This window comes from Pomacea canaliculata, linkage group LG1 (assembly GCF_003073045.1).
Source record: "Pomacea canaliculata isolate SZHN2017 linkage group LG1, ASM307304v1, whole genome shotgun sequence".
Taxonomy (NCBI): domain Eukaryota; kingdom Metazoa; phylum Mollusca; class Gastropoda; order Architaenioglossa; family Ampullariidae; genus Pomacea; species Pomacea canaliculata.
The window spans coordinates 34,397,270-34,409,197 of record NC_037590.1 but is presented as its reverse complement, the minus strand read 5'-3'; the positions used below and the strand labels follow the sequence as shown (position 1 = coordinate 34,409,197).

At 35.3% G+C, this 11,928-nt stretch overlaps 1 protein-coding gene across 1 annotated transcript in view; it reads left to right on the top strand.

The window, feature by feature from the left end:
* The first annotated feature begins 590 nt into the window (after positions 1–590).
* Positions 591–11,928, top strand: part of LOC112564183 (zinc finger ZZ-type and EF-hand domain-containing protein 1-like) — a 52,604-nt gene continuing 41,266 nt past the window's right edge. Inside the window, exons 1-16 of the mRNA XM_025238832.1 lie at positions 591–757; positions 2,697–2,733; positions 2,972–3,056; positions 3,788–3,869; positions 4,326–4,397; positions 4,713–4,922; positions 5,288–5,411; positions 7,155–7,263; positions 7,574–7,639; positions 8,037–8,183; positions 8,843–8,895; positions 9,281–9,491; positions 10,277–10,393; positions 10,917–11,020; positions 11,529–11,609; positions 11,816–11,923. Coding sequence (XP_025094617.1) covers positions 698–757; positions 2,697–2,733; positions 2,972–3,056; positions 3,788–3,869; positions 4,326–4,397; positions 4,713–4,922; positions 5,288–5,411; positions 7,155–7,263; positions 7,574–7,639; positions 8,037–8,183; positions 8,843–8,895; positions 9,281–9,491; positions 10,277–10,393; positions 10,917–11,020; positions 11,529–11,609; positions 11,816–11,923 — 1,666 coding nt within the window. The 5' untranslated portion in view covers positions 591–697. The remainder of the gene's footprint in view (positions 758–2,696; positions 2,734–2,971; positions 3,057–3,787; positions 3,870–4,325; positions 4,398–4,712; positions 4,923–5,287; positions 5,412–7,154; positions 7,264–7,573; positions 7,640–8,036; positions 8,184–8,842; positions 8,896–9,280; positions 9,492–10,276; positions 10,394–10,916; positions 11,021–11,528; positions 11,610–11,815; positions 11,924–11,928) is intronic.

The window sequence follows — 11,928 nt, the reverse complement described above, 5'->3', positions numbered from 1 at the left end:
AGATAGGATATTCGTGATCACTCGTCAAATGTGTACTCCTTCGAAAAGGGATGACGGGTTTCTTTCAATCTCCAAACAAAAGAAATAGTTTTATTATTTTACGTGTATATATCGTACTCTTCTTCAAAAATACGTATTGTACAAGAATGCATTTGGCAGCGTAGTTTAAAAAGTTGTTCAACAGCAATACAGCATATGTGCTCAAAAATGAGAACAAAATGAACTGTTTTGGAGACCATTATTATTGTCTTTATATATATATTGTAAGACACTTTGAGTCAGCCTTTGATGGTGGGTAAAGCCCCGTGTAAATTAAATTATTATTAATACTGTTTTGTTAGCCAGCAGAAGACACACTTTATCTGCAGTGATTTTTTCCAGCCCTCTCTCTCTCCTCCAAAGCTCTCTAAAAAATGATAATAGAAAATACATTTTTATCTGATGTAGATATAAATTTTCACAAGTTTCTTAAATATTCACGTTCACGTAAAAGTATCCAGTACTAACTAAATCATGATATCGACCATACGACAAGACTGCATGCAACTTTTATATTTTTCTAGGCTTGCTTCCCTTACGAACACTCTTTACTGAATGCGGAAGATAAATGGTGGTAGTTCCGGAAGCCCTCTGGTTTTGCGAAGGTTTCTAACATAAGTGATGTATATTTCTTTGGAAAAGACTTAATTAAACAGTGATGGGAAATTCAGCAAGTAGTTATGACAGTGAAGACGAAGGAAGGGCAGATTACAAAGAGGTAAAGGCACACAGTATTTTATTCTTTCTTTTTTATTTGCTTTGAGGATGAAAAGCGAAAATAGAGACCGCATAGTATCAGAATCATTGAAACTATCAAAAGAATTGTAATGTCGCATACAAATAAAAGGCATTTGACTCGCCCATTATCCTAGCTCTACTAATTTGACTTCAAGACTTATAAAACGTATCAACTATGTCATTACACGACTACTAGGATTGCCTAGAAGCTGCTTGACAGCTACCTGAAGTCGACTTGACCGCCGTTGAGAGTATAGTTGATAGTAATTTCTTATCAATGGCCATGATAATCTTAGAAATAAAGAAAACAGAAGAGGTAACCGTAAAAAGAAGTGGCATTTCACGTGCTTCGCGTGTTTTCGTCCTGATCCTGTTAGAAACAGAGTGTGTGTTTCGAGATTGGTAGTTGGGTGGGGGCGAGAGAGCCCTGTGTCAGTTCAAGTTATGGGTGGCTGTCAAATGCCCATTATAGATAACTGAAACCAATTCAAAAAGCTTTTTTATTTTTTAAAGATATTATTAAAAAACTGGAAAACGGAACTGTGTAGTTGTCTTTATACAGTGGAACCTCGGTTAACGAACTTAATCCGTTCTGGAAAGCTGTTCGTTATCCGAAACGTTCGTTATCCGAAACAATTTTTTCCATGAGAAATAAAGGAAATAGATTTAATTGGTTCCCAGCCCCTGTTGACTCGCTAATATTTGAAAGTTACAGGCTATATAGGTATTTGTTTTAAAGAGAACAGTTATAAGGCAATATACATGGAGTTAATTAAACATAAAAACATTAACGAAAGCATTGAAACATCAGAAAACTTGCCGTTTTGACGGCGTGGGTGGAAGCAGGTGTGGGGAGGAAGGGGTGGAATGACTGCTTTGATTCCCCCTCCATGAGCACACGTGACATTATAAAATCGGGGGTGACTTCACTTTTCTGTAGCCTTGAGGTTAAAGGAAAACACTTGTCCAATATGTCTAGCTGTTCCCTCTGCCTTTTTTTGTAAAACTCTCCGGTAATACGACATCACACATCCGACAGACGCATGCCATACTTTGAAATCCTTTCCTTTTTCAATTCATTTGTTGGCCGCTTCCTTGTCATTACCTCACTACTATTAATTGCTCTTAATCTTCTTTGGAGCCATTATTGAGGATTATCTTATTAAAATAAAGCACAACAGTCACTAAATAAGAAGGATGCTCATAGATAAAGAACGATGATCGTAACTGTGTCTCGAGCGCGAATGATGACAACGTGCTGTTCACGTGGCTGTTCGTTATCCGAAATTTTGTTCGCTATCCGAGACAAACTTTTAGCGAAATTTTTGTTCGTTAACCGAAATATTCGCTATCCGAGGCGTTCGCTAACCGAGGTTCCACTGTAATATGTAACCTATCATTAAACTTCTTGTCATTAATACAGGATTGAAAGTTGTTGGTCATAGATTACGATTTGGCCTCATATTATCTACTAAAGCACCTTAGGTGCTAAGTTGCCATACTTTAAAACAATGCTAACCAATGTGGTTGTACTAAAAAAATAATCATTAATGTTTACAAGTAACATGATTATATATATATTAATGTGTAAACCCATCATGGGGTAAAGGGCTTATCTGTTCCAGCTCAGACTTACTTTTGTTTATACGTTTATGAAATTAATGTTCATGCAACAAAATACATATGTTCTAATAGAAAGAAGTGAATTAAATAACAATTTTAATACTGTATTAAATATTGTGTGTAAATATGATGTGGATGAAATTTCATATGCGTAAGGCCATGTACAGTTACATCAGTAAAGATAGTCCTTTAGCAGATTTGTAGAACACCATTACTTTTAGTTTCTTATAGATTTTCCCTACATCAATGCTTCTAATTTTAAGAAGTTAGTAGAATTTGTTTAATTTGTTTTGCAGGTGGATGATGGTGTCTCAGATACAGAGGTAGATCTGAGTGAGTATTTACAATGTTTCTTTATGGGATACTTTTCTAATTACCATGTTAACATATCTCTCTTGCGTTTCTGTGCAGTACAGTGAAGTCTCTAACAAAAACAGTAGTATTGCATCATTATATAATTTCTTTTTATTCATAAAATGTAAATACAGTATCAGCTGTTCTTATGTTCATATTATTCAAACATATTATCACACTGTTAATGCTATCGAGTTTTTTTTTTTTTTTTTTTCAGATGACAAAGATGGAAATATCACACCTGATCTTCATGCTTTATTTAGTGATCCAACTGCCTTGCGGACTGTTGCAGCAAAAATAAAGTGAGAATATTGTCATCAAGATTTCCTGTATTTTTTGTTTGTTTGCTAACATACAATCATGAAAAACAGTAATAAACCTGTGACTTTAGAAGGGACAGAGTGGTAAAAATGAACAAGTTAAGGCTTGAAAAGTTAAAGAATTGAGTGATGGTAGGATTACTATAACCATTAATTCAATAATAAGTCAATCTTGACAGATAGGAACATATGATGTTAGTGCCAATTGGTCACCAGTTCTAGTTTACAGGGCTGGCTGCTTTGCTGTGTTATAGCCATGGTTGGTGGCTTAGCATAAAACACCAATTCCTGCCCCTAAACCACTACCCCCAAAACATCAGTTCTAGATATGCTATTTTACTTAATTACACAGAATTCATAATAATTTTTTTCTGGAAAAAGTCATAGATTGTCACTCAGGGATGTTGAGCACATCTATATGTGACAAGCAGTTAAAAGCTGTGTAGCTTTGATAAGATACAATTTTTCTTGTTACTACTACATTCTAAAAATCAGGTGTCTGAAGCCTGTAATGTGAAAAAAGTTTAATTATTAATATATAGATCTTTGCATACATATTTGTGAGTCTATATGTATTTCATTATCTTTAATCTTTTTAGTTTGATGTTGATATTTCAAAGTTCGTGGGATTTTATCTTTTTCCACCAGGTGGCAATAATATAGCTTGTGTTATTATTATCGTCATTGATTGTTTGACTTCCTTTATAATGTAGAGAGCAGATTCCAGAAAATGTAATACACCAACATCACAATCACATCATTCGATGGTTAAAAGACAGGATGGAAAGGCTGGAGGCAAGTTAAAATATTTCAGGATATTTTCTGTGATTTTAAATGAGTTTTTAAAATTCAGGGATTATAATATCGTTATTTCCACCTTTTGCAGAGAGAGAGAGGGAGAGAGAGCAATGTATTAGACAATGGAAAAGGTGGAATATCCTGAAATTTGTATTATTAATTTTGCAGTTAGTAATTATTCATTGCTGTTTTTTGTTAAAACATGTTGAGTGTGTGATTTTTAAATTTTTTTTATAGGGTGGGAAGGGAATTTTTTTCCTACTTTTTTAAAAATTCTTTCTTTATTTTAGTTGCTCGAGTTTGGAGATTATACTAATGTTGTAACAAACAGTTTGAATGTCTTTCATTTTATCAGATGCTAATTTTGATCACTTCTTATTTATTTCATCTTAGTGTCATAGGTAATAAATGTAAATTTAAAATATATATGAATGTTATGCCATATTGCACTAGGAGACGGTGACAATTGCTCAGTTTTGTGACATGTTAATGGGCAAGGGAGTTTCAAGAGAGGATGCCATCAAGGTGAGCATGTGACACTTGTAACATAAAGTATCAAAGGAGGAGGGGGGAAATAAGTGCATCATGACTAAGTCTGGACACACATGCAGGCATGCACATGCACATTCATACAAGTATTTGAATGCTGTTTGGTACCTGTAATCTTCAGCTAAAAATTTTGCTAAGTTTTCTTTTGCTGACTTTTGGGCATCTGTTTTAAAAAAAAGAAGTGCAGATTATACATTTTTAAAGTAAAGATTGGCTCAGGGAACATTAAGATCCTCTTTCTTGAATGCACTACTTCATGTTGGACTACAGAATTATTTTTTGTTTGCATAGGCATTCCAGCCTTTTGACACAGATGGAAATGGTACAGCAGAGGTTACTACAATGATAGAGGCAGTGTCTAGCTTTAGCAGCCCTAACTTGAATGGAGAGTTGGGTAAAAATATTCGCATGCTACAAGCTTGCTCCCTGCTTCCAGGTTTTGTTGACATCTATGCAGGTGACACTCATCCTATCGCACATCATGGAGAAAAGATTTTAAGGGTAACTTGTAACAAACTACCTTCTCTGTTTCTATACTTGTTTATTGCATATACAGGTATGCCTAAAGAAGCAGACCTAAAGGACAAATCAAGAGGCTAGTGCTTTAGAAATATTAAAATTACAGTGTGATACTAAATGCAAAAGCTGTACAGGATGGCTCGTCTGCAGCATCAAATGGACACCTTTCCTTTTCTTCAGCAGAAAAGTCTTAGAATGTTATATAGCTGGTGTTTTGATTTTTGCAATGCTTAGAATCTGACAATTTTTATTGTATAATATTTATAATTATAATAACTAATATTTATTCTATAACATGCATAATATTGATTTCATTGTAATTTTTCATTTATGTCTTTATTTTTCAGTATCTGCTGAAAAACAGAGCAGAGAGCTCCAACCTTCCATTTCCACACCTGACTGGCTTCAACAATACCTGCTGTATGCGGCTCTCAGTACTTAAGAATGTCTTCAACACTATGAAAGATGCAGGTACATGATTTTAAAGTGGTAATTAGTCTGCATAATCTTATCATTCTTTGCTGTTTTAGCAAATTTATTAGGTAGTTTCCTTTATTATTTTCTTTTTGTTGTTGTTCCTTTTCACCCCTAGTAGGGCATAGGGTCGCAGCCTTTATTATTTTCTTCTTCTTCTTCTTCCTTTCGCCCCCAGTGGAGCATAGGGCCATTTTATTGCTTATTAATTGCTCTTACCAAAATTCTACTGTTCTTAGGATATCAAAATGGGTGTATTTGGTAGACAAAATTGTGTCTACAATATATATATATGTTTTGTACACATATGTCATTAGCTTGTAATTTCCATAATTGAACTTAACCCAGCACGCATTGTTCTCTGAGCATTAATCCAGTGCATGAGACAAGAGATTACAAGCATATGCACATGTGTGTGTCACAAAAGAGTGGTGATAGAGCTGTAGTGTGGGTTGGCACGTCTGTTCTATTCACAAGACAAGCGGACACGTAGTTAAACTGACCGACTGGAATTGTTAGCATCTGGCAGTACCATATGTAAGAGATGTCATCGCCCAAAGCGTATAGTCACTGATTAAAAGACCATTTACATCAAGACGGACACCTAGAGACCTGCAAACCAAGACCAACTCCTGGCAGTGTAGTGGAAAAAGTTGCTCTGGTCACAAGAGTTGGCACTGATTTCTTCTTGGAGAAACTTCAGGCCTACTGGTGACGATATCAGGGTGCATATTGGTGCACGGGGAAAATTCGTGTGAGAATCCATCCCAACTCTCTACAAGAAGAGTGACTTTGTCCCTGCAAATTACGATTACAGGGCTAGCTGCCTTGCCGTAATATAGCCTCAGTTGCTGACACGGCGTAAAACACCATCCCCCCATGCAAATTATGACCAACTCCTGGCAGCATAGTGGGAAAAGTTGCTCTGGTCACAAGAGTCGGTGCTGATCTCAACTTGGAGAAACTTCAGGCCTACTGCTGACAGTTCAAAGTGCACAAGTTCATGGGGACGATTCATGTGAGAATTCGTCCCAGCCTTCGACATTGTACATCTCTCGTCACGGAGCTGGACAACAGAAGACCAAAGTCATCGAACACCTTTTCTTCAGTGGTGCGTCGAAAGAGTCCTCCATACAGCAAGAAACCATTGTGTGAAATCACACGTGACAGTTGTGTGTGTCCATCAGAGACTAAAACCCCAAGCAGCAAAGGCGCTTGGGTGAAGCTATGTGGCATGTGCATGAGAATTGTACGGAATGAGTGATTGTGCAGTGTTGTGAGTGTGGTAGTTAAGAATAGATTAATTGACTCACTAGATATCTGGATTAGTAGTAAGGAGTATAGTTAGATTAACGGGACACCCTAGGGAACTAGCCAAGATAGGGAATTAGATCATTACAAACTTGCCCGTTCTTTTGTTATTCCTTTATCATTTTGTAATTTGAATAATCCTCTCGATGATTAATAACTTTCTTAAATATACTAAATTGGCTTGAGTTGTTTATTGGGGTTATGCATGCTGGGGGCTCAACAAGTTAATTAAACGTGTAATAAGCAATTTAGTAAAAGTGCATGCCGTAATTGTCAATGTGAGTGGTAGAGACATCGAGAGTGTGATAGACCAAGGCGACAGAATCACAACCTCTGACGATCTCTACGTGCTCTACCCCAGAGTTTCACGAAAGTGTGCACGCACACACATATATATACTGAAATGTTTGCTTGGTATTCTCTGCATAGCTCGGGATGAAGGAGAAGATCAACTTTTGGCTGAAGGAGAAGAACTAAAGCCCATCACCAAATGCTACAGCAGACTAGAAGTGTCTACCAATAGTTCTGATGCATACAGGTTAGTTATTTTTGCAGAATCAAGAATTCTGAAAGCTTGTAAAAATGGATAGTGTTATGCATATATAGTATGCAAACAATTACACACCAAGCTCTGTTCATTGCATTTTGTGCTACCATCTTTTTTTTTTTTTTTTTTTGTCAGTGTAACCAAAATTCAGTTAATGTTTTATATGATACTGTTTAAAAGCATTTCAATGACTCAGACAATTAACATGTCTTTCTGTTGTGCCATATAGTTACCTCTCTTTTCCCCTCTTTCTTTTAGTACTCGTGAAATCATTTGAATTGTGTGATATTCCCTAATTTAGACTTACAAATGGGGATCCGAATTCATTCTGGCAATCAGATGGAGCAGCTCGTTCACACTGGATCAGGTCAGTTTGAGAAGTCTGTGGACAGATTACATATCTGCTGTTGCAAAGTTGCATTGTTATAATAGTTGAATGGTCTCAGTATTGTGTGGTGATGATACATTTTATAATTGAATGCTTACTGACAGTAAATGGATTTTTTTTAAAAACTGTTAGCCATAGGATTCATGATTGATCTGTGATATTTGGGTTGCTTGATCTGTCTTGACCGCATTGCCAGTCTTAAATAGATGATAATTTTTTGTTGATAAATATATTTAATTATTTTATTAAGTGGGTGTTGTTGATGAAATATAGCCGTTATTAAATTTGTGCTTTATGTATATTTTGAATGTTTTGAAGTAGATTTTTCTGTAAAAATTTCAGTTTTGTTGTGTGGACACTTTTTTCTTTGACTCAGATTATATATACGAAGCAATGTGGTTATCAAGCAGTTATCCATATCTGTTGCATCATGTGATCAAAGTTATATGCCAGAGTTGGCCACTGTTTCTGGTGGGCGTGGTCCTCGAAGCCTTAGAGAATTGAAAGAAATCCGCATTCCTAGGTATGTATCTTTATAAAAGAAAAAAATGATAGTTCTATGAATTAGAAGCATATCTTTTGCAGCTGAAATCTTATGATTAATATTCAGTTCACATTACTTGAGTTTTATCCCTGGTACAAGAATGCTATTTTGAGGATGGAAGTACTCCTTTGACTTCACCAGATTACATGCAAACATTTAAAATACGGAAGCATGCCTTCGTGAGAATGCTATGATGGAAGTATACCTTTTTCTCTGTCTTTACATAACCATAGGAGTCTTCACTTGTATAGTTACTTCTCAGGAGAATGATAAGTTATAAAAAAAATTGTCTGTTATTTTAAATTCACTGGCATATTTGCCATAATGAAAGCATGCTTTTCAATGGCTCATTAGGTTACTTAAGATAGTTGATAATAATTACTTTCGGAGCGCTAGTTAATGAACTAGTTATTTGCTTTATGTCAAGTGTTTTTAAGAATTCTGCTGATCATAAAATCAGCTTGAGTTATAAACATTTTCAACAATAACTGTTGTGGCTTATTATCTGGAGAGAAGCCTATGTGCTGTAGACAACAATACTATTGTGGTGGTATTGATTTTTTTTTTTTAGCTATGTTGATTTAAGATATTGTTTAGAGTGCTTCTCAAATACTTTGTATGTTTTTTTTTTTGTGCAGTCATGTAACTGGAGACGTGGTTCTCTTGAAGAATGTTAAAGTTCATTACCCAGGTAAGCTATCTGAAACTGAAAAACTATTGCATCAGTTGGGAGAGAAAATTTCAATTGGATTTCATGGTCTCACTGAGCAAAGCCTATTAAAAGAAGAAATACTCTTACCTTCTCATCTAGATAGTGAAAAAAATAACCTTTTATGCCAGTTAAATGCTAAGGAAGAAGGCTTGATTATACAACGAATGAATACTAAATGCAGTATTGATTGCTCCATTTTGTTTTTACATAACTTTTGCTTACTAATTCAGATACTTTAATGTAAAGCATCTAGTTTATGTGGACTGAATGAATCAAAATTAATAGAGTAGAGAGTACAAATTCCTTTTATTGTAAAAAGGTTTATGAAAAGGCTTTATAAAATTTTTTTTAACCTTATCTTCAGTGATTCAGATCAACATCAAGCGCTGTCATAGTGATGGTTGTGACACACGTGTGCATGGCATCAAGACAATAGGTTACAAGGTGGTACGTGACACAGGCATAAGTGTTGTTGATGCTTCCGCCAAGTGGTACCTGCAGGTTTTGGCTGCCACTGTTGTAAGTGCCATGCCACATTCAGCAGCACTTTGTCCAACAGTTCTTGAATACACAAGGTTGGTGTGACAGTTTGGGTTTAACAGAAAACTTTTCTGCGAGATTTGGAAAAAATTGCAGTTACCAAATGTAATATAGTAGAAAGAAGAAAAAAAACCCTTGCTTTTGATGTGCTTGCTGTATCATCATTTATCATGTAAGAGCATGTTTCATTCTATGCATGTGCATCTGAAATTGCAGGCCATCTGAGATCACAAATAAAGGTACACAGAAAAAATCTTGTGAAGATGTTAGCAGTCACGAAATTAATTATGGTGCATGTTTTTGTTGTAAAATCTTCCCTTGCCTCTTTTTAGCATGAGGTAGGTAAGCATGTGTACTCCAGTTTATTTTTTAATGTTAAACAATAGATGCTGCCATAGTTTAATCATTGTACTCAGACCACACATCTTAGGACTGATAGCCTATGAATGATGTTTTTATTCTTGATCCTCTCTGTCATGCATGCGTGCTAACAGACAAACACACACTAACAAATGGTGTATAAGACATCCTGTTTTATAACACTCAGAATAAGAGTGATGTGAATTTATCTATGCTAGAAAGTTGCCGGTTTGAGGCCTGTTTGAGCCAGACTGGAAAGGAAGGCCACCTAGCGTTAATAGGTACCTAATTTATCCAGGAAGGTAGAAGGAGATGGTTGGGTTGGGCTCTGCCTTTTGAGTCCCAGATGCAGTGAACCGCAAAGCTTATTGCCTTATTACCTTTGTGTTCTGTTTTTGGTTAGGCTGGCAAATAAGACTGATTCTATGCTTGTTGAAAAATGATCCATTATTATTAACAGAAATGCTCTGGAACATATGCCACCGCTTTCCCTTGGATTGTCTGGTGGAGAACGTCCATATTTTCTTAGCAGACATGTGCTGGAGGAAATGGAGACCTTCATAAAAAAGCTGACTTGGTGAGGTGTATTTTCAGAAATGGATGGAACCAAAATTTTTAAATCAAGTCTGCATGGATTGTTTACTGCTATTTTTTTCTTCCTCTGATGTAAAACATTAATAGGAGTTTTGTAGTGGCTTATAATCAAGAGTGTCTTTTTAATCCACTAGTTGATAGTTTAAATACATTAATGTTATGGCTCTTGTGATGGATAAACATATATTACAATATCTTATGATATTTTCGTTTGATTTCCTTTGAAACATCAGGTATGTACATGGTGCATTTATTATTTGCACCTATTTTTATATTTAACTAGGAGACATATATCTTACTATATATCTGATACCTTGTTTGCTAAAAGCGAAGATAAGACATATCTGGTTCGTTCATTTAAAAAAGTCTCTGACGTTCTTTGTGACTATTTAGAATTTCTATATCATCTATTTTCTTTTGAACACAAATGCTTTTAGAACAGCATCTTACTTGAATAACATAAACAAACTAAATGACCATACTAATTTCAAAAATTTGTTTCCTAGTGCTGATGAAAAACCAATGCCTGAAGGATTAAGTCTTCTTCTGTCTCTGAACTTAGCTCGTGGTCATGTTGCATCCTTACTTCATACCATTAAGTACTTCCATGGTAAATTTCTTAGAATTTATACAATTTTCTCTTTATTTAAACACTTAGCATATTGTCTACTTATTGTTTGTTTTTATCTTTTAGATATTTAACAGTAAGGAGTTTTTGCATTGTGATTATATATTATTGTTTTTTTGTAATGGTAGTGGCCATTTTCACAAGCTACAGTGGTGAATGATTTAATGCGAAAGTTAGTTTATTCTTTATGGGTTGTACTCATGCATTCCCAAGCATTTTTTTTATAAATGCCATTCTCTCTGATCATGAGAAATTCACAAAAATAAAACATTTTGAAAGATACTTATCTGCAAAGCTGTTTAAGTGCTAAAAAATTGCCTGTTTGAATCGTCTTCAGTTGATTTCCACCAACTGCATCGCACAAATGTGAAGGGTCTTAAAGAGTAGTTTTAGTAGAACTGCCTATTGGATGCATTGTATGTAAAGTAAGCAGATTCATACACTCAAAGAGTGGATTTCTGGTGTTCATTTTTTTTTTTTTTTTCTGTAGAGTGTCCTGAGCTGTCCTTACCATGTGTGCAGCTGTTGCAGAAAATGTTGGAAATAAGGAACTCTTGTTGGGAGAAAATGGGTCAGGATTGCTTTTTTTCTAATGTAAATCCTCAAAATAATAACATTTTAAAGATTAGCATTGCTCCTTAAATTGCTAACGAAAGCATATAAGTTCCAATATTTTGAAATGTCAGATTTTAGCACCTTTATTAATTACCTGGGCATTGGTAGTACAACCCTATAATAAATTTACTAATAAAACATTACCAATTTTTTACATTGCAGGGACTTTACTTCAGGTTACTTTGGCTGGCTGTGATGGAGGAAAACATGATGACTCATCTGTCCCTTTCAATGTTTTGAGCCATGGAAATGCTACTGGCCAGACCAATGGTGAA